At 40.7% G+C, this 20568-nt stretch overlaps 1 protein-coding gene across 2 annotated transcripts; it reads left to right on the top strand.

Moving 5' to 3' along the window:
• Nucleotides 1–938: 938 nt before the first annotated feature.
• zc3h14 (zinc finger CCCH-type containing 14) lies at nucleotides 939–13083 on the top strand. Of its 2 annotated transcripts, none has more exons than XM_056294495.1 (17): nucleotides 939–1050; nucleotides 1420–1462; nucleotides 1598–1712; nucleotides 1904–1944; nucleotides 2113–2284; nucleotides 3362–3695; nucleotides 4112–4275; nucleotides 5428–5528; nucleotides 5653–5811; nucleotides 7223–7300; nucleotides 7541–7709; nucleotides 7904–8112; nucleotides 8488–8623; nucleotides 10758–10897; nucleotides 11844–11923; nucleotides 12193–12299; nucleotides 12890–13083. In XM_056294495.1, the coding sequence occupies exons 1-17, from the start codon at nucleotides 1015–1017 to the stop codon at nucleotides 12891–12893; spliced, it is 2088 nt and encodes a 695-aa protein (XP_056150470.1). In that variant the 5' UTR covers nucleotides 939–1014; the 3' UTR covers nucleotides 12894–13083. The 2 variants fall into 2 exon arrangements, with proteins under 2 accessions (XP_056150470.1, XP_056150469.1); XM_056294494.1 differs by having other exon boundaries at nucleotides 11841–11923; nucleotides 12890–13082.
• Nucleotides 13084–20568: the final 7485 nt, after the last annotated feature.

The following is a 20568-nucleotide window of genomic DNA, read 5'->3' as shown; positions in this document are numbered from 1 at the left end:
GAGTAACAGTATGTACCAATATTCATATGATGGTTCGCAAATACAAAAAAAAACATATATATATGCAAAATAAAAGTATAAATTGTACACTGATAAGTTGCAGCGCTGCAATACCCCTGTTGTGCACAACCCCCAAATAAACAAAAATAATAAACAAAAGGAGATATCTCGTTGGGGCCCTTAACTGGAAGTTTTACTTGAATAAATCCAGGAAGTGAATGGCTACTGGAACAGTCTTGAATAAATCCGTGAAGTGTTTCCTGGCTCACAATTCATCGAGTTCGCCAACAGGGGGCGCTACGAAGTCAATAATGGACGATTTAGGACGGATGAATCTGCTGACCACACCCGGTCCCAAAGTCAAATAGCGGGAAGACGCAACCTTAATGGCTAGGTTGTGGGCCGTGTCCAAACATCAGTTCGCTAATATAAGAAATAAAAATGTTCAGGCTTGCAATCACGGTAACGACTGGTGATCTGCCAGCTCGCATAGAATGTAATGCAGAAGACTAGCTTGGTCTAGTCAGAAAGGCACGAACTGAGGAAGCCTCTTGGATGAGAGGCGAAACGTCTTCACGGATATATACCAAGTCCAGTTGGACTTGATTCAACTCCTTTGGATAACCATGACCTGGATGAATGAGAACATTCACAGGCGTAATGCAGAAGAGTACCGCCCAGCAAGCCTGACGTAGGATCACGGTCTCTTAAAATGACAGTACCGAAATAGGCACAAGTATCCATAAATGTGAATGAACTATTGTAATATGATAGGGGGTTACATAAGGCACTTTGTAACGTTGTTTAGAAAGGTGCGATATACATAAAGTGTATTATTATTATTATTAATCTACCATTCATGTATCCTGTACCGTTCAATAGGCCTTCACATGTCAACATCAGATATCGTCGCTAGGTGGGATCAAACGCCTCCCCATCTTGCCTCTCGTCACTGTGGTTTGGACGCGCCGGCAATATTGTAACTATTTTCACTAACTGGACGAAGCGCCAAATATGGAGATCGGCACGGAGATTAGCAAGAAAATAAGGGTGAGTAGGGATGTGCGTTAGAATATGTTGCCCATCTCCGCGGTCCAATGAAATGAAAGGCTCGATAAGTATTACATGCTAACATTAGCTTGTTAGCTTTCTTCCTGCAAATGGTTACATGATATTTGCGTACCCTGAAGGTCTGCAGCTAGCTTGCTAAACTGTGAAGCTAGCCACCTACTAGCAGCTGTTATTCTTAGTCTGTTGGCGAGTTTTGTTGTTCCTTGTAATATCTTTCATTTCAGCCGCACTCTAAATTCACTGTTGTAACTTTGCGTAAAAACGATGTCGGTACAGCTAACTTTCTTGCTTTAGCATATATGTGTCTTCCTGTGTCAGTTAATTAAACCCTGTGTTTTGGTGTCGTAGGCGGCTATCAAGGGAAAGCTCCAAGAGCTTGGAGCATATGTCGGTAAGTACATAAACCTCTAACTAAAACTACTTAATTAGAAAGAAAACTACACGATCAGCTGTGGTCTTTCATTACTCTTGCTGTTTGGCCTTGCTCATATTTCCTCTTCTGTCTGGTTTATTTTTGTCTTGGCAGATGATGAGCTTCCTGACTACATCATGGTGATGGTTGCGAACAAGAAGACTTCTCAGCAGATGGCCGACGACCTTTCCCTTTTCCTTGGAAATAACACCATCAAGTTCTCTGTCTGGTATCATCAATACAATAAAACAATAAAATACATTTTCTTAGAACCCCCACACAAACGTTTGTTATGTGACCAAATGCCCATTATACCACATAAAAACGGCGCTAAGTGCATTAAGTCTTAAATCTATGAACGCAGAAGGTTGTATGTGTATCATTGTTTGTGATATCGTGGATTTATTGAATTATTTTCAGGTTACATGGTGTCTTGGAGAAATTAAGATCTGTGGCAGTAGGTAAGTTGAGCACTCATGGATATTTTTGATTAAACCTTTTGAGATAATGCTTTTTCGAAAATGTACAGTAGGTGAGCTTCTTGGAATTTGTACATTTCCTACTTCCACAGAGTTCATCTTGTCCTCTCTCCCGCTCTGCCCTACCCCTATTTGTATGGTGTTTTGTAGAGCCTGTGTCTTTGAAACCTCAGCTTCAGTCCGACAGTGACCCCGTGGCTGATAACAGCAATGTGTTTGTGAAAGAAGTCATGAGAGGAGAGGAGTCAAAAAGCTTGGCCGTATCCAGCTCGCGCTCTGAAAGAGTCGAGACCCGCGTGTCAAGCTCTGCTCATGAAAAGAGGTGACAGTCATTATTGTCTTGATTGTCAATGTACTGAGATTCTTTTTATCATGGTGATATATCTCCTTCTCACAACTGTCAAATGAAAAAGTTCTGAAGTGCCAAATGTCTGCTGTTGAAGCTTTAGAACAGTAATGCCTGAAAGACATAGCTGTCTTTTCTAAGGGAGAACATGTTTTCTTATCTGCCTCTGGTTTTCATTCACATTGTTTTTATTCAATTGTTGTAATTCACACATTGGCTCTGAGCCCTTCCTTGTATGGTGATGGACAGGTTGATGGGCGAAATCAGGCAGGAGTCTCCATGGACTATGATGTTTGCGGATGACATTGTGATCTGTAGCAAGAATATGGTGCAGGTTGAGGAGAGCCTGGAGAGGTGGAGGTATGCACTGGAGAGAAGAGGAATGAAAGTCAGCAGGAGCAAGACAGAATACATAAGCATGGCGAGAATGAGAGGGAGGACAGTGGAATGGTGAGGATGCAAGGAGTGGAGGTGACGAAGGCATATGAGTTTAAATATTTGGGGTCAACTGTCTAAAATAACGGGGAGTGCAGAAGAGAGGTGAAGAAGAATGCAGGCAGGGTGGAGTGGGTGGAGACAGTGGGCCTGACGAAAAGATAGGAGGCAGCGCTGGATGTTGCAGAGTTGAAGATGCTAAGATTTTCATTGGGAGTGACGAAGAAGGACAGGATTAGGAACAAGTATATTAAAGGGACAGCTCGGGTTGGACGGTTTGGAGACAAAGCAAGAGAGGCAAGATTGAGATGGCTTGGACGTGTGGAGGAGAGATGCTGGGTACATTGGGAGAAGGATGCTGACTATGGAGCTGCCAGGGAAAAGGAAAAGAGGAAGGCCGAAGAGGAGGTTTATGGATGTGGTGAGAGGACATGCAGGTGGCTGGTATGACAACAGGGAGATGCAGAGGACAGGAAGAAATGGAAACGGATGGTCTGCTGTGGCAACCCCTAACGGGAGCAGCCGAAAGTAGTAATAGTAGTAGTAGTTGTTGTAATTCACACATCTTAGGTGCCACAAATTGAATAACACTGATTTATCACTGTTTGGTTTCACAAGAGGCCCATTGGAGAGGGGTTCCTCCCGTCTTACCTCTACAGTCAAGCCCCTCATTGAGCTGCCTCCCTCAGAAGCTGTCATTGACATCAAACCTGAGATGGATGATGACCTTATTGCAGAAGAACCTGTAGTAATGGGTGCCAACACTGGTCGCTCTCGCAGCACAGCTAGTCGACCCACAGCCCAGATCTACAGGCCATCTCGAGGAAGATTGACATCAGGTACATCTGAAGATACATTCAGATCCATGGAAGGGCCCTCTCACAGCAGACAGCAGCACAGCCACCTGCAGGACAGCAGAAGCAACAGACCCTCCAGAAATGGGTCAGCTAAGGTATAGTGATTTGGTAAGAGCTAAACTGTCCAAACTAAGACCAATGAGGGCTCTCCAAAGCCACCAGATCAAAATAGGTTTTCCTTTTTCTTTTTTTCTTTTTTTTTTACTGCATCCATGAGAAACATTAAGCTGCATTAAGGACCATTAAGACTTAAAACAAAGCTGGGTTGAAAAAAAAAGTTGGCACTAGCTTGTCTTCTAATGCAATTTGCCATAGCAAAAGTACCGGTGAAGACATAATTACTAAAACATTGCCTGTACATTTCACTCTTGAGCCCAAGTGCAAAAGTTGCATACGATAATTCATCAACTAACTGAACTATTATACATTTCAAATTAATGTTATAATTGATTGTCATTAATATTAACACTAATAAGAGAAACCCCTCTTCTACTTTTTTTTCATGTAACAGGAGGAAATTTCTCGGAAGCGCAAGACCCCCGTTGCAAGCTCAGTGGTCCGGGTAAACCGGACAGCTAAAGAAGATAGTGATGACATGGAAGAGGATGACGATGAAAGTTATGGAGGCAGAGGCCTGTCAAGCAGGGTGTCCCTGCCTGCCAAACCAGAACGCAAGTTAGTACGCCCTACATAAAAAAGTACTTCAGCGTTTTTAGTTAGATGCCCAGACATTATGCTTCCCTAACACACTGTTGGTCAAAGCAGATAATCAAAACATGCTCCTTTGCCTGACCTGTATACACACGAATGCACATGCATTCATTTTTCTCTAATCCTCAACACATTAGAATAATTTGCAACCTAACTGCCATGATTTTGGTGCTTGGAAAATATGACTAGTGTCAGGCCTGTATATTTGGAACCACTGTAGAGATGCATACACTATTTAGGCCTTATCACATCATCTATTATAAGACTTCTCACTGTTATTTCAAAGAGGTAGTTAACCCTCAGTTACATTTTTTGAGCTGTAACTTTTTTTCCCCTAAGGTAGAAAAATTGATTGCTCTGAAGGCACCACATGGATGCTTGTAGGAAGAAAGCCTGTGTAATCTGTTTCTTTAAAACACAATTAAACACAACCTTCTTTTTTGGTGCCTTCATATGAAAGAATCAAAGATACCGGCACCCTATATATTGCACTATTTACACGTGGGGTCCAGTGCATTAGACTAATTAAATATGAGCTGAGTAGAAAGACAACATGTTGGCCACCTATCATCTCTTTGTAGACTTGTGAAAGTGATGTGCTGTTCCTCGGTAGTGCTGGCACCTTTAGTCATCCCACAACTCTCACTTTCCTCTTAATTTCCACCCCTTTTTTGACATTTTCACATTGTGTGTGGGCAGAAACAGGCAAAAAAACAAGTTTTTACTTTTTAAATTGTCACATGGGACTTGCCTTGCTCTTTATACTTAAGTGTTTTTTTTCATCTAGTCAATATTTATACTTATGTTTCTGAAGCAATTTGGTTGGAGATGGAAAATTACCTGTCATACTTAATCCAATTTTACTCCAAATACAGTTTTATTTAATCCTGTCTGTCTATTAAACACAGCAAATGCAAAAATGAAACTTATAAAATCACTAATTAAGCTGCCACATACTGTCAATCCGTTATCAAACAATCAAATGAAAATCCAAAGTGTGTTTTTGTTTTTTGTTTAATCTTCACAAACTGCAGTCTACACAAAGCCTAGTAGTGGGTTCAGGAATTCAACAAAGGATGACAATAGTCTAACATCAACTTACATTTATCATTTCAGACCTACTCTACCACCAGCCAAACAAGCTAACCGCAATCTTATATTGAAAGCCATCTCTGAAGCCCAGGACTCTATCACCAAGACTACAGCATACCAAACAAGTAGGTTTTGCAATGCCAGACTTCTTGCTATAAACATAATAAAACTGATTTTATGAGATTGTCTGAACTGCTTTCACTTTGTTTTTTCTTGACAATCCTTTGTAACATTGTCTTTTTCCTGAAGTACCACAGCGACAAACTGTTCCTGTAGCACCCCGTACCCGCTTGGCGAGCACTGAAGAGATGACTGCGGCCATTCAGCTAGTGAAAGAGCATCTGCAGACCCTGAACCCCCGGGTGCAGTCCTACACACCCACAGAGCTTCAGCCCGCTAAAAGACCAGGTATGTACGTAGTGTAACTTCACGATATTAAATTCTGTTTAAATTAATATCCTTGAAGGAAGGCTGTGTGAAATCTTCACCCCCGGGAGACACTTTGCTATCCCAAAGCCAAAACTGTCAACCTCCTTTTTACAATCTCCTAAGTAGGGATGGGTACTGAAACCCAGTATTAAACGGGCACCGGTGCTACATTATTAAAGACCGTAGTATTGATAAGCTTCAACGTTAACTGTTCTGTTATCAATTTTGGAAAAATTGAAGAAAATAAATGTCCTATTTATTTAGGCTACATAAAAGTTATCTTGCACTTTTTTTTCTCACCAACTCCATTTCTAATTTGCAGTAAGATTAAGGCGTTTTTCTGTGATGCATTTTCGTTATTTCTAATCCAGAAGAGAGATCTCGCTCTCTCTCTCTCTCTCTCTCTCTCTCTCTCTCTCTCTCTCTCTCTCTCTCTCTCTCTCTCTCTCTCTCTCTCTCTCTCTCTCTCTCTCTCTCTCTCGCATGCACACACGCACTCAGAGCCTGCTCTTAGTGACAATGGCGGAGAGAACTAAACGCATCAACTCTAGTGAACTGACAATGCTCGTTGCCACAAGTGCAACAAGTCTTTTGCATAGAAGGCACGTCTGTCCGTGTTGGGCGAGAGATCCCTCCTCTGTTGTTTTCCCTGAAGTTTCTTTGTATTTTTTTCTCCTTGTTAAAGGGTTTTTGTTCATTTGTTTTTTTAGGGAGTTGTTCCTTATCTGATGCAAGGGTCTAAGGGCGGGATGTTGTATTGCTGTAAAGCCCCCTGAGGCAAATTCGTAATTTGTGATATTGGGCTATACAAATAAAATTGACTTGACTTGAATGTAAGGGTGGAAACACAAGCAATCTTTTGAGATGTCTAGCGAAATTACATCAAATACACACAAGAAATGCACAGTTTTTGACTTCCTAGATTGTACTTTATCTCTTGTTTTCCCATCCACCTCAGGTATGTTACGTATGCTAGCAGCCTAGAGCCCACACGGCGTTAACTAAGTTATACAAACCTGGGTTGATGATTAAAAGTAACACTGTGCTCAGACATAAGAAATTAAAGCAATATTAATCCTGTTCTTAATTTGTTTTCTTTTTTTTCCTCTTAAAAAATAACAAAAAGAACCGATAAGAGTACAGTTAAAGTACGGACTTGATAAGCAGTAATGGTAGGAGTAATAGTACTGTTAAAATCTTAATGATACCCATCCCTACTCCTAAGAAATTAAAAACCAAGCTCTATCCTGTGTATATGAAAATCGGTTAAATAAAGCACTTTTGTCTTGCTGAGCCAATTTATAAATTTTGATAATATTTTGAATATATATATTTTAAAGAACACTGTCAATTGTATTTCTTGACTTTTAACTTTCTCCTGTTTTTCCAGCTCCCACCAGATCTCTGGCTTCACGCCTTCAGCTGGACCTACCAGTGAGCAACATCATAAAAGAGCAGTGTGACTACAGTGAGTCTTTCCCTCATTGTTATTTTGATGGCATACAAAGAGTTCAATATTGCAACGATTTCGGCAGTGTACATACTTGTGCTGGAAGCAATAGATACAGTTAATTCATGCAAATGCTCTATAACTTAACATTCACAGCAGGAATGGTTAACCTAACCATGCCCCAAATTATCTTATTTTTGGAGTTTATTTGTTTATAGTCCACTTGAGCCTTTTTAGTGACTCACAATTTGTACTCAGTTGCTCCGGAGGAAGTGGAGGTGGCTGAATCCTGTGAGCCAAAGAACTTTGATACCCGTTCCTTCATTATGAGTCGTCCCTTACTGGAAGAAACTCAAAGCAGAAACCAGCTGCAACCTCAAGTCAAAGAAGACATCCAGCCTGCTATACCACGAACCGTCCAAGCTAGGTAAACTCAAGAGTCAAGGATATGTCTGTATCTGTATCTTAAATTTATCATTCCCTACATACAAATGTACATAAATACAAATATAAGCAAGCCCAAATTCCAAGTTGTTGATCTTTTAGATTCAGATAATTTCACCCTCCAACGCTCCACCATACTTAGTGTCAACCCTCTTGGTCTCTTTTTCTCTCTCTCAGTAAGGAAAGCACAGTCAACTCAGCCAGTCCCAAATTCATTGTGACATTGGATGGGGTACCCAGCCCAATGGGGAACCTGGGGGACTGTGACATGGAGCTGGAGGATGTCAGACCACCCACAAAGGTCACTGAGGCCACAATTCACCTGAACAGAGAATCCAAAGTCAGCATTCTTCACAGGCTGCAGGGAGGCACCAATTTGCCAGAAGGTGAAGGGCCATAAAACTTTTCTCGAATGCCAAAACAAAGTCCAACAGATTTGGATTTCTGAGAATTTACTTTATTGCTTGGTCAATATAAAAATTACTGTGACATTTTAGATTATGTCTGGGATTTTGTGAGAACTCGATGATGTTGCTGGAGCTCAATCAACTTTTTCCACTTTTGGGGCTGTACATAAACTTTCCCAAGCACTCGTTCACCAGCTATCGTGGCTGTACATCCTGTGGGCTTAGGCTTTCATTCGTTCATTGACAAAATATTGTCTATTGAGCGTAGCATACTTCATACAAAATCTGATTGGGAATGTCAGATAGAATTTAACGGCTTTTTATTTTATCTGTTTTTGTTTTGTCTTCCGGCAGATGGGATGGAAGTTGAGACAGGTGAAGAGGAAGCTGTTCCTTTCAAGAGACAGAAGGTTCATGAGCGCTGCAAGTTCTGGCCCGTTTGTAAAAGTGGAGATGAGTGTCTGTACCATCATCCAACCACTCAGTGCAAGTGAGTTGTTTGTAGGTAGAGTAATGGGATTTGCGGTTTCACAGTGCGTTTGTGGCAACAAAGAACAGACCTTTATTATTTAGTAGTTACTTGAAAGTAGTGTGTAATATAATTTATCACGCAAAACGGCTGGTAATTGCCTTACCCCCCCCCCCCCCCCCCGTTTTTGTCCCCAATTGTATCCGGCCAATTACTCCACTCTTCTGAGCTGTCCCGGTCGCTGTCCCACCCCCTCTGCTGATCCAGGGAGGGCTGCGGACTACCACATGCCTCCTCCAATACATGTGGAGTCGACAGCCACTTCATTTCACCCGACAGTGAGGAGTTTCACCAGGGGGATGTAGCATGTGGAAGGATCACGCTATTCTCCCCAGCCCCCCCCCCCCCCAAACAGGCGCCCCGACCGACCAGAGGAGGCATTAGTGCAGCAACTAGGACACATACCCACATCTGGCTTCCCACCCGCAGACACGGCCAATTGTGTCTGTAGGGATGCCCAACCAAGCTGGAGGTAACACGGGAATTCGATCTGGCAATTCCCGTGTTGGTAGGCAACGGAATAGACTGCCACGCTACCTGGACGCCCCGCCTTTTTTTTTTAAACCAGTAAAACCTCAAAATCTGACAAATAATCTCCCCAGCCATGGTGTCCAATAATTCCAAACCAAAGAATAGAAAGTTTTATGAAAAAAAAAATCAATAGAGCCTTCCATCATAAATGTAGATCTAAAAAAATAGGTCGGACTGTATGTGTATTGGGTGGCACGGTGGCGCAGTAGTTGGCGCGGTTGCCTCACAGCAAGTAGGTCCTGGATTCGAGCCCCAGGGCAGTCCAGCCTTGGTGGGTCATCCATCCTCTGTGTGGAGTTTGCATGTTCTCCCCATGTCTGCATGGGTTTCCTCCGGGGAATCCGGTTTCCTCCCACAGTCCAAAGACATGTAAGTCAGGTGAATTGGCCGTACTAAATTGTCCCTAGAAATGAATGGGTGGGTTGGTGTGTGTGTTTGTGTGCGTGTGTGTGTGTGTGTGTCGGCCCTGTGATGGACTGGCGGCCTGTCCAGGGTGTCTCCCTGCCTGCCGCCCAGTGACTGCTGGAATAGGCTCCAGCCTCCCCGTGACCCTGAGAGCAGGATAAGCGGTTAAGATAATGGATGTAAGTGTATTGGGTGATTCAACAAATGATTTTCATTCTCCTTTTATCATTAAGGCCTCAGGCGCTCATGTTCATAGATTAGCCTACGTGAGTTGCTGTAGCTTAAAACTGCCGTACGGGTCGAGTACGACTGTGGGAGAAAATGGCAGAACAGTTCACCCTTAATCACTATTTTCAGTATATACTTTGAACTTGTTATGTTTTTGTTTTTAGAATTTGGCTGCATTCTTCTTTTTTTTTTAAATATGCACACAAATCAACTTGACTTTATTTTGAATATTTGTTAATAAGGCATAGAATTTTTCATTTAAGTGTTATATTAAATCTGGGCGGCACGGTGGCGCAGTGGTTAGCGCGGTTGCCTCACAGCAAGAAGGTCCTGGGTTCGAGCCCCAGGTAGTCCAACCTTGGTGGGTCATCCCGGGTCGTCCTTTGTGTGGAGTTTGCATGTTCTCCTCATGTCTGCGTGGGTTTCCTCCCACAGTCCAAAGACATGCAAGTCTGTTGAATTGGCCATACTAAATTGTCCTTAGGTATGAATGTTTGTGTGTGTGTGTCTCGACCCTGTGATGGCCTGGTGGCCTGTCCAGGGTGTCTCCCCGCCTGATACCCAATGACTGTTGGAATAGGCTCCAGCATCCCCGCGACCCTGAGAACAGGCTAAGCGGTTCAGCTAATGGATGGATGTTATGTTAAATCTATTTTCTTTGATATTTTGTTTTTGTATTGCACATGCAGGGCTCAGATAATAGGACCGTAATCTTTCGATTTGGTCGACGTTCTAAAATCTCCCCAGACATGTTAGCTGGTACCAAGTTTGGTACCAGCCAGAATCACATTTATGTTTATCTTAATAAACATAAATCAGAATCACATTTGTGTTTATCTTAATATCTTGAGAAATATGAGCGAAATAACACCTTTGCAGAAAACTGAGAAATACCATTGAACTAATAATCATCTTTTTTCTCTTTCCGTAGGACATTTCCGAGTTGCAAATTTGGGGATAAATGTCTCTTTGTCCATCCCAGCTGTAAATATGATGCCAGATGTACCAAGCCAGACTGTCCTTTTACACATGTCAGTCGCAGAAGCACAGTTGCCCCTCCATCCAGACCAGGTGCAATCCCACCCTCACTCTGACTAAAAAATGCCATTAAAAATCACTGCGGTTTATAGCTGGGTTTGAAAGCAAGGCAGTTGACATAGTTTTAAGGCCTACTTATGTTCTTAGGGGCATGAAAAGTCATTGAAGGTATGCGTGACTCAATTAGGAACCAGTGAACGTTTCGTTCTTCTGTTCAATGTTTTATTTTTTTTATATAAAAAGCTGTAAAACTTACCCTTAAGCAGCTAAAGGACATTTGGTAGTTGACCCGTCTTGACTGTGGTAGTTTGCCCTCATTCCCAGTGTAATTTGACCACGTTTTTTCATCTATTTCATGGGCAGTATATGACCATATTAATTGTGCAGGAACTCTCATCAATCTTTTTAGTCCTGTGCTTGCTTACTGCGCTTTAAAAATGGCAGCTCCAACCAGAAAACAACATCCTGTGGCCATAGTGAACAAGGCTCTTTAAAGCACTTACAGCTGCTGTTCTGAAGTATGGCATATATTATACACATCTCGATTCCATACATTCCCTGTTGTTGATTGGATGGTAAAGATGGGGAAGACACTGTTGCTCAGATTTAATGAAAAGTCATTCTTCAGGTTAAGATTCAGTCACTAAAATAACAATGCAATATAGATTTCATGATCATCAGTAGATTCTTTGATCTCCACTAAACTCTCACTGGTCAATGCAGTATCTTGAAAGAGCTTGCACAATTAGAATGTATACTATTTTCAATTCCCTCACTGTAGATTTTTTTGCTATTTACCTCGCTTTCAAATAAATTGAGCATAGCTAAACAAAGCCCAAAGTGCACACTACTTTGTATTCTTAGCACTCCTTTTAATGCAAAGGTTACCTTTATTTTAGAAGTTACATGTAGTGTTTTCAGTTAGCCCTAAAACCATGAAGCCTATATTCTAACTTGACCCTGTATGTGTTTGCAGCAGTGCCAGCACCACAGACTGGTAGTGTTTGTCGATTTTTCCCAGAGTGCAAGAAGGCGGACTGTCCATTTTACCATCCTAAGGTAAAATATTTTATACCATTGGTCTTGGGCTTAGGTGACAGTTGACAGGGTTCATTTCTGAATTTTGCCAGGTCTTTGAGAGAGGCTAAGTGCTATGTATGTTAAACTTATGATTGTGGGATCAGGTGTGTATGTATATATATATATATATATATATATATATATATATATATATATATATATATATATACTTGCTTTCATTGAGGAAAATATATTTATATAAGCCTGGTAAAAATTGTCTCAGTCTAATTTATGGTCCTCCTTTACAGCCTTGCAGGTTTGCTGCCCAGTGTAAACGAGCTGGATGTACCTTCTATCATCCAACCAAGGCCGTGCCCCCGAGACATGCCCTGAAGTGGACAAAAACTCAGAGCAGGTTGAATAACCTATTCAAACAAACATATCTGAATGGAAAAAAAAAAGATACAAGCCAGATAATGAAATGACTGTGACAATTTACAGATCAGGTCCAGCCAATTTGTGACTGTGTTTACAAAAAAATAATATGTCTCCATTTTTGCGGGGCATAGGGTGTACATTTGGAATTCACTCAGTAAATAAAAGGTTCAAAAATAGATGATTCTATCTTGTGGAAAGAATGTAAAATACCTTGTTTGTTTGGAGGTCTTTGCTTAATTGTCAATCCATGTGTTTTGTCAAAGATAGTAACATATTAGGTATTTTCTTGACAGCAGTCTTTCTGTAAATCTCTCGCTTTTCAAATAGTTAATTTTGGAATAAAACTTGATCTAGAATGCCACTGCTTGCCTGCCAATCGAGGGACTAAATTTGAAAAGTTTAAACAATTTCTGTTCCTTCAGAAAGTTGAATGTTTTACAAAGGAACTGTGTTTTTCCCATATGTGGTGATCACACCTATATTGAATTTTCTGATATTTATCTACTTGTCTTTTGTTTGGTGCTTTGGTGTTAATCTGTCTTTCTCTGTCTGTTGTTCTGTCTCTAGTTAAGTCTACGACAGCGTCTAAGAAATGCTACGATGGAAGATTCAACGTGCTCTTGTGACAGATATTTGGTTACATGGTTATTTCATTGGTTCTCAATCATATTGTCAATTTCTTTATTGTGAATTGCTTTTTCAGAAAAGTGACTTTATAAATGTTCATTTGTACTAATACTGTGAGTATATATTAAAATACTCAAAACATTTGTATGTGTTTTGTTAATTCATTTGCCCAAACAGCGGACCAACAAGTATTCTTTGGGGCGATAAATGTTCATCCTTAAATTAGGACAGTTTTTGACTGTGATTTGTACTGGAAAAAGCTTCGGGCATCAACTATCAGCATCACCTTAAAGCAAATAAATAAGCACAAGACACATGATGGAATAAAAACATGAAAAAAGTAGCTTGTTAAAATGTCTAACAATATGGTGTGTGTATTTTTCCACTCTATAAAGTCTATTAAAAATGCAAGGCTGGGAGGAAATGGGTCATTAAAAAAACTGATTTCTCAAACAGTTAAAATAATCCCTCTGTTCGTAAGGGTGTTATTGACAAGTGAAGTTATTGAGTCATTTCAATATGAGCTACCTAGTGTTGAATTAGCACGATTTACACCATATGCTCGGGTAAAAGTGGTGTAACAGCCGTTGTTTACTACAGGAAGCGGAAGAATAACAAAAAAACGCCCTGTTACGACAGAGGTAACATTTACATGCTCTGTAGGATATCGCCCGTCTGTTTATAATCGCCTACAAATCGGCTTTAAATGTTTTGGGGTTTTTTTTTTCACGGCGGAGCTGCGAAAATCTGTCGCTAGGTGCCGCTGTTTCTAATTTCTTCCACGTTGGTGACGTCACAGTATTGAGAGACAAAAGTCCTATTTGCAGCGTGAGATTCTCGCCGGGCGCGGTGGCGTGCGCCTGTAATCCAAGTCACTGGGAGGCTGAGGCTGGCGGATCGATTGAGCTCAGGGGCTCTGGGCTGCAGCGGACTATGCCGATCGGGTGTCCGCACTAAGTTCGGTATCGATATGGTGTTCCGGGGGGAGCCTAGGACCACCAGGTCGCCTAAGGAGGGGTGCACCGGCCCAGGCCGGCAACGGAGCAGGTCAAAGCCCCCGTGCCGCTCAGTAGTGGGATCGCGCCTGTGAATAGACGCTGTAGTGCAGCCTGAGCAATACAGCGGGACCCAGTCTCTTTTGGGTTTGGTTTTTTTTTTTTTTTTTTCTCCCCCTCCCACCCACGTGTAAAACGTTTTAGTCACAGTAATATATTGTGTTTTGTATGATATGCAAAAAAATAAAAAAATAAAATACAGCTGCATCCTTTATTTTAAAATACTACTTTGGGAAAATCGGGGGTGCCAACGTATATGTACATGTACATGTACAACGTATATGCCTTGGTTTGTACGTGTGTTGCAACCTCATGGACATAATAACATTTGATAATAACACTGATTGTTTTGCAACAATTATTTAGCAAAACAAAGTAAAAAAAAAAACAGAGGCATGTTCACGGCTGGGATATGTGTGGACCTTACATATGCTTTCCCCCCCCCCCTTTTCTTTCTGAAACACTCCCAAGAATTACTTGGTAGACCCTCAAACTCAGAAGACATCGTGTTTCACATCCTGTTCATAGAGAAAGTTGCAACCACCGATGTGGAGAACAGATAAGATGAAAGTGATTCTTTTTTCCGGTTTTTTTAAATAGCAGATTCAGCATCGCGTTACAATAATGATGATTTATTTCGAACATGTAAATAAGCAGGATATAACACACAGATAAGCCCTTGCCGATAATCTGAAGTGATCAACACATAAAACTCAGCGAACAAATCTCATAATGCATCAGATTATTTGTTACGTGTTCGGGAAGGTACCAAAAAAAAAGGTACAAACAATGGTTTTAAAGAGGTTTAAGGATGAAGAGGAGGCCTTGCTTCTCTCATGACAATGATACCTTGGTGGATGCTATTATTCGTTCTTCCTCATTATTGTTTTTATTGTTGGGGATTTTTTTTCTCCTTTTCTCAGAATTTAATTGCTGTCACCGTTGTTTTTCTAATGGGGCACCATTATTACTGCTTTTATTATCTGGGCTTCTTTTTCGCTTGTTTTCAGTAGTTTTTATTGCTTTAATTCCTTTGCTTACACACACACGCACGCACGCACGCACGCACACAAACACACAATTTCATTTCATTTTTTTCCACTATTTTTATTCCTTTTTTTAACTCATTGACAAGGTATACGAGTAAGGCATGTGTAAAAAAAAAGTTTACGAATGAGATTGTCTAGCTTGAGCATCAGAGAGGGGGCAGGATATTATAAATAGAAACTTCCTTCTGCTCCTTTTCAAACATGTAACATTTGCTTGTTTACTATGTTTGAACTAATAACATTTGCTTGTTTACTGTTTGAAATTAAGACCTACCTACCTACTTACCTAAAAGGAGTAGGATGAAGTATACACTTATTTTCTCCTACCCCTCAATAACAGTCTGTATACAGGTTTAAAACAGTTAAAATGCATTAGCGATATGCTTTGAAATATCGGTGTGACTTTACGTGTCCATCGCGTTATTAGACTTTATAATTCAGATTTTTATAAACAGGCATACTATTTTGGTTGTCCTACAGTGCCTCCTACTGGAGAGGAGTAGTAAAAATCCCAACACAGACTGATATTAGCTTCAGAATTCCTGCTGGTGTCGCTACGTGCCCATCGGGTGAGAGCTCGTCTTCACAAGGTTATCACGCATCCTCACAGAAACAATTATTAAATTATGATAAAGTGTGAAACACATTAAGAGACATTATGGCTGATGATATGAGTTGAGGTTATGCTTACCGCATCTTTCTGTGCATGAGTTCTATGTAGGACATCAATCTGCACAGTTTTAATGGTCAAACAGCCCAAATGCCCAAATGACTCATGTTTGGGGAGTCATTCATTTTGAGTTGAATCAGTACCATTTCGAAACTCCTACTTGTATTTACTGGTCATATCATGCTTCAGAAGCACCAAAATATTAACATGACACCTTAAAAAAAAGTTGCTTGTAAACGAAGGGGCAAGTAAGATGGGCAAAGTCTATATATCACCCCCCTACAAAATATAATTTAAATCACATGCTTTTAAGATTGCCACCATAATAACAATGCTCCCTAAGCCCTGAATCATTTCCTTCCACAAAGTTGTGTAGTTTGATCTGATTCTAAAATATCATGTCATGTGCATTGCAAGACGGTTATCGCTCATTACAACAATCTTTTGTGTGTGTGTGTGTGTGTGTGTGTGTGTGTGTGTGTGTGTGTGTGTGTGTGTGTGTGTGTGAATTAATTGTAAAGCGCTTTGAGTGGCTGTTGCAGTTATAAAAGCGCTATAAAATGCAACTTGATTGATTGATTGATTGACACACAAGCTGACAAGGTACAAAAACAAATCCAGGGGACTAAAGTGGAACAACTTTCTATTTTTGTGTAAAGATTCATTATTGCATCTTTGGGCTGTAATAATCGACGTTTATCGTCATATGAACGATGGAATTTTGTATGCATGCTGGGCTTTGGTGTAATAGGGTTGTAGAACAGTGTTTTCATCCATTATCTTTGGCCCCCTCGTGAATAGAGACTGTAATCGGGGGCCTCAGCATCAGTACGGACTGCATTTTGGACCCTGTAATATTTACGCAGACCCTAGAGACCCTAGAGACTTTTAAATCTTGGTTAAAGACCTACCTACCTCTTCTCACTGGCATTCAATTCAAGTTGAGCTAGACACCGTGATTTTATTGTGGAAATATTTGTATGCTTGTGTTTTATTGTTTACATTTTAATTCCTTTAGTTTACTTTTACATTTATTTTTATATTCATATGTGTTACTTATTTTATATTGTATTTTAAGCTTGTGCAGCACTTTGGTTCAACGGTGGTTGTTTTAAATGTGCTATATAAATAAACTTGACTTGACTTGACGATAGCTTCAGAGACTGTGGCAGCGGGCCCTATCAATGGGCTTTGTCAGGCTTTAGTCCCTGGCTGTTTATCTCTTGGAATTTCACTTGTATATGACTGCAATACCCACAATGTTGTTGGACCCCGTGGCCCTGGAGCATTTGTCCCACTTGCCCAGCAGATAATCCAGCCATTCATTTAGGCAGCTCAATGCAAGAAAACGCAGTATCAGTTCTTCATAATCAATCATTACTTTTGTGAATTGCACCGTATAAATGATACCATTATTTATAGTGCAATTCACAATATAGATAATGGTATTATTTGTGACGCATGCTTTTATCTCTTCGCATCTAGACTATTGCAATGCACTTCTTACTGGTTTACCCAAAAAAAAAGTACTGATAGGCTGCAACTAGTACAGAACGCGGCAGCAAGGGTCTTCACAAAAACCAGGATGAGAGATTACATTACTCCAGTTTTAATGTCTTTGCAATGGCTTCCTGTAGCATTGAGGGCTGATTTTAAAATTCTTTTACTTGTGTTTGAGGCTCTACATGGTTTAGCACCCTCATACCTATCTGACTGCTTATCTGACTATGTTCCCGAGCAGCTCTCATAGATCCTCTGGTCTAAGATGCTGCTCTCGTAGATCCTCTGGTCTAAGATGCTGATCTCTTAGATCCTCTGGTCTAAGATGCTGGTCTCTTAGATCCTCTGGTGCTGGCCTGCTCAGTGTCCCTAGAATGAACTACAGAAAGGATGGCGAAGCAGCATTTTGTTTTTAGGCACCGACGGCTTGGAATAGACTCCCCCAACAAATAAGAGAAGCAATGTCCACAGATACAGTTAAGGTCAAAATTATTAGCCCCCAAGAAACTATGGAACATGTCCTTAAAATTCTGCCCAATGTTTGCATCACTCATAAAACGTTACATAGTAAAACATTCATCAATGTTAAGGCCCCTATTTGGTACATTTTGGAATGTAAAATAAATCTTCAGTTTTACTTTAAACTAAATGTAGGGAAAATTGAAGTGGTCAAAATTATTAGCCCCCATGTGATTTATTTGCTTTCAAAGCACACCTGAGCAATCACACAGCATTAAACTTTACTTAAGAGACTCCAATGCACTGGGGACTGGGGTTCGCGCCCCGGTCTCGTCAGATCCGACTATGGCCGGACTCGACGAAGCAGCGATCATTGGCAACGCTGTCTTCGGGAGGGGGGCGGAGTCGGCTTGTGTTCGTCACGTGAATGCGTCTCTGTGTGTGTCGGAAAAACAGTGGTTCGGCTTGGAGTCGCCTTGTCACGAAAGTGGCGAGGCGGTCTCCTTCGAGACTGCCGGCCGGAGAGATGCAGTTGGCGAACGCATACAGTGCGAGGGTGGGTGTTTGAATTAAAATAGGGATCGATTGGCCACTAAATTGGGAGAAAAAAGGGAAAAATCAGAAATAGATTTTAAAAAAAGAGACTCCAATGAACAGGGCTAGTGGCACTTGAACACTTGATTGAGAGGGACTACTCTTAAATTCTTGGTAAGAAGTAATTTCATCATGCCAAAAAGTAAAGAAATCAGTCTGGAACTCAGAAAGAAGATAGTGGATGCTCATCTTAATGGGGAAGGCTATACTGCCATTTCCAAGCATTTCACTGTGTCTAGAACAGCTGCACATTGCATCATTGCAAAGCACAAGGAGACAAATTCTGTTAGAAAGAAACCTGGGCGTGGTCGAAAGTGCAAGATTTCAAAACTTTGGAGAGGAAAATAGTCAGAGATGTCAACAACAATCCCCGGATCTCTGCCAAGATGATTGTTGCTGAACTGGCCTCTTCTGGACTTGATGTTTCAAGGAAGACTGTTGTGAGGGCTCTTCATCGTGGTGGGCTTCAAGGTCATCATCCAAGAAAAACTCCATTGCTCAGACAGCGGCACATCAGAGCCAGACTGAAGTTTGCCCGTGAACATCTGAAACATGGGCATGAGTTTTGGAAGTCTGTCCTTTGGTCTGATGAGACTAAACTTTAGCTGTTTGGGCACACAAAGTTGCCACAGTTAAACATGGTGGTGGGAGCATAATGCTGTGGGGCAGTTTTGCTGCTTCAGGCACAGGGAACCTTGTTCGGGTGCATGGGATCATGAAGAAAGAAGATTATGTTGACATTTTGAAGGATTATGTAAAGAAATCTGCTGCCAGTCTAGCTTTAGGTCGCCGCTGGGTCCTCCAGTAAGACAATGACCCGAAGCATACATCCAAGTTGGTCCAAAACTTTTTGAAGGACACCAAAATCAAGGTCCTCGAGTGGCCCTCTCAGAGCCCAGATCTCAATCCTACTGAGAATCTGTGGCGGGAGCTCAAGGTTCATGTCCATGCTCGAAAACCACACAATCTGGATGAGCTGGAACAATTTGCCATGGAAGAATGGGCTAAGATCCCTCAAGAGACATGTGCCAACCTAGTTAGGCACCACCATAAGAGGTTGTTGTCAGCTGTGTGTCAGAAAGGTTACACTATTGACTTTTAATTATCAGAGGGCTAATCATTTTGGCCTTGTCATTTTTGTTTTTTCTTGGTTCAATTCAGCGCATCAGTAAAATATTTTAATCAAGTTTAGTGGAGATTTTGTCTTTGTTCTTTTGGAAGCAAATAAACTATAAACACTTTTGGTTATGGTCATTTCCATGGAAAAGTTAAGGGTTTTGTTTAATTTCATAAAGGGGGCTAATAATTTTGACCTTAACTGTAGTTTTAAGAATCAGCTTAAGACCCATTTTGTATGCTCTTGCTTTTAACTGATTCCACTTTATATTACTTTTTATTATTCTTATTTTTTATCTTGTATTGTGGTTTTATTTCCTGCCTTGTTTTATGCTTCTTCTTTTTTTGCTTAGGTTTGGGCTTTATTGTTTTTAACTTATTTTATCTGTATCGTTATTGAATTTTATTGTTTCCCCTGTTTTCAATGTAAAGCACTTTGAGCTGCATTTTATGTATGAAAGGTGCTATACAAATAAAGTTTATTATTATTATTACTTATATTCATGTTTAAATCAGAATCAGCTTTATTGGCCAAGTGTGCCTATGTACATGAGGAAATGGACTCTGGTACACAGCAGCTTCTAGCACTTGCAGACACACAAAAAAAAAGAAAAAGAAAGAAAAAACAAAACAAAACAAAACAACAAACAAACAAAAAACAAGAAATAAATGGAACGACAGCAAGACATTGGCAACAAGCATGCATGCACAACATACTATGAAGAGTTTTGTTATGGTTTAGTAATCAACAACTTATGCCCACCATACCCCAACTCCACAACCCATCGTGCCCATATACAATGCTACCTAAACTCCCACTATATTAAACTATATTATCTTATCTACTACAAGTATACACTATCTATTGACCTACCATCCATCTCACACCTACATGCTATATTATATGTTAACCACAACAATAACAGCAAAAATTTGTAACAAGTATGGGTGGGAAGTGTGGGTGTGTGACATATGATTAACATTATGATTCCCTCTTTAAACTAGATGTGCAATACAAATGTACAATTGTGAATACACATAAAAGTGGCATGTTAATATACACAGATTCACAAAGTTGAGCGGAATACTAGAGAAAGTGACTGACTCGTGCCATCGCTGTTATTTAATCATAAGACTACATCACACAAATAAAACATGTGTCTCGATAAATAATCT

This window comes from Lampris incognitus, chromosome 15 (genome assembly GCF_029633865.1).
Source record: "Lampris incognitus isolate fLamInc1 chromosome 15, fLamInc1.hap2, whole genome shotgun sequence".
NCBI lineage: Eukaryota > Metazoa > Chordata > Actinopteri > Lampriformes > Lampridae > Lampris > Lampris incognitus.
Note: the sequence above shows the minus strand (reverse complement) of the source record. Positions and strands in the feature narration are given on the sequence as shown.

Coding starts and splice junctions, on each gene's coding strand:
- zc3h14 (XM_056294494.1), top strand. CDS start 1,015: ATGGAGATCGGCACGGAGATTAGCAAGAAAATAAGG. Junction 4,276..5,427: donor CCTGCCAAACCAGAACGCAA/GTTAGTACGCCC, acceptor TTATCATTTCAG/ACCTACTCTACCACCAGCCA. Junction 11,924..12,192: donor GTCCATTTTACCATCCTAAG/GTAAAATATTTT, acceptor CCTCCTTTACAG/CCTTGCAGGTTTGCTGCCCA.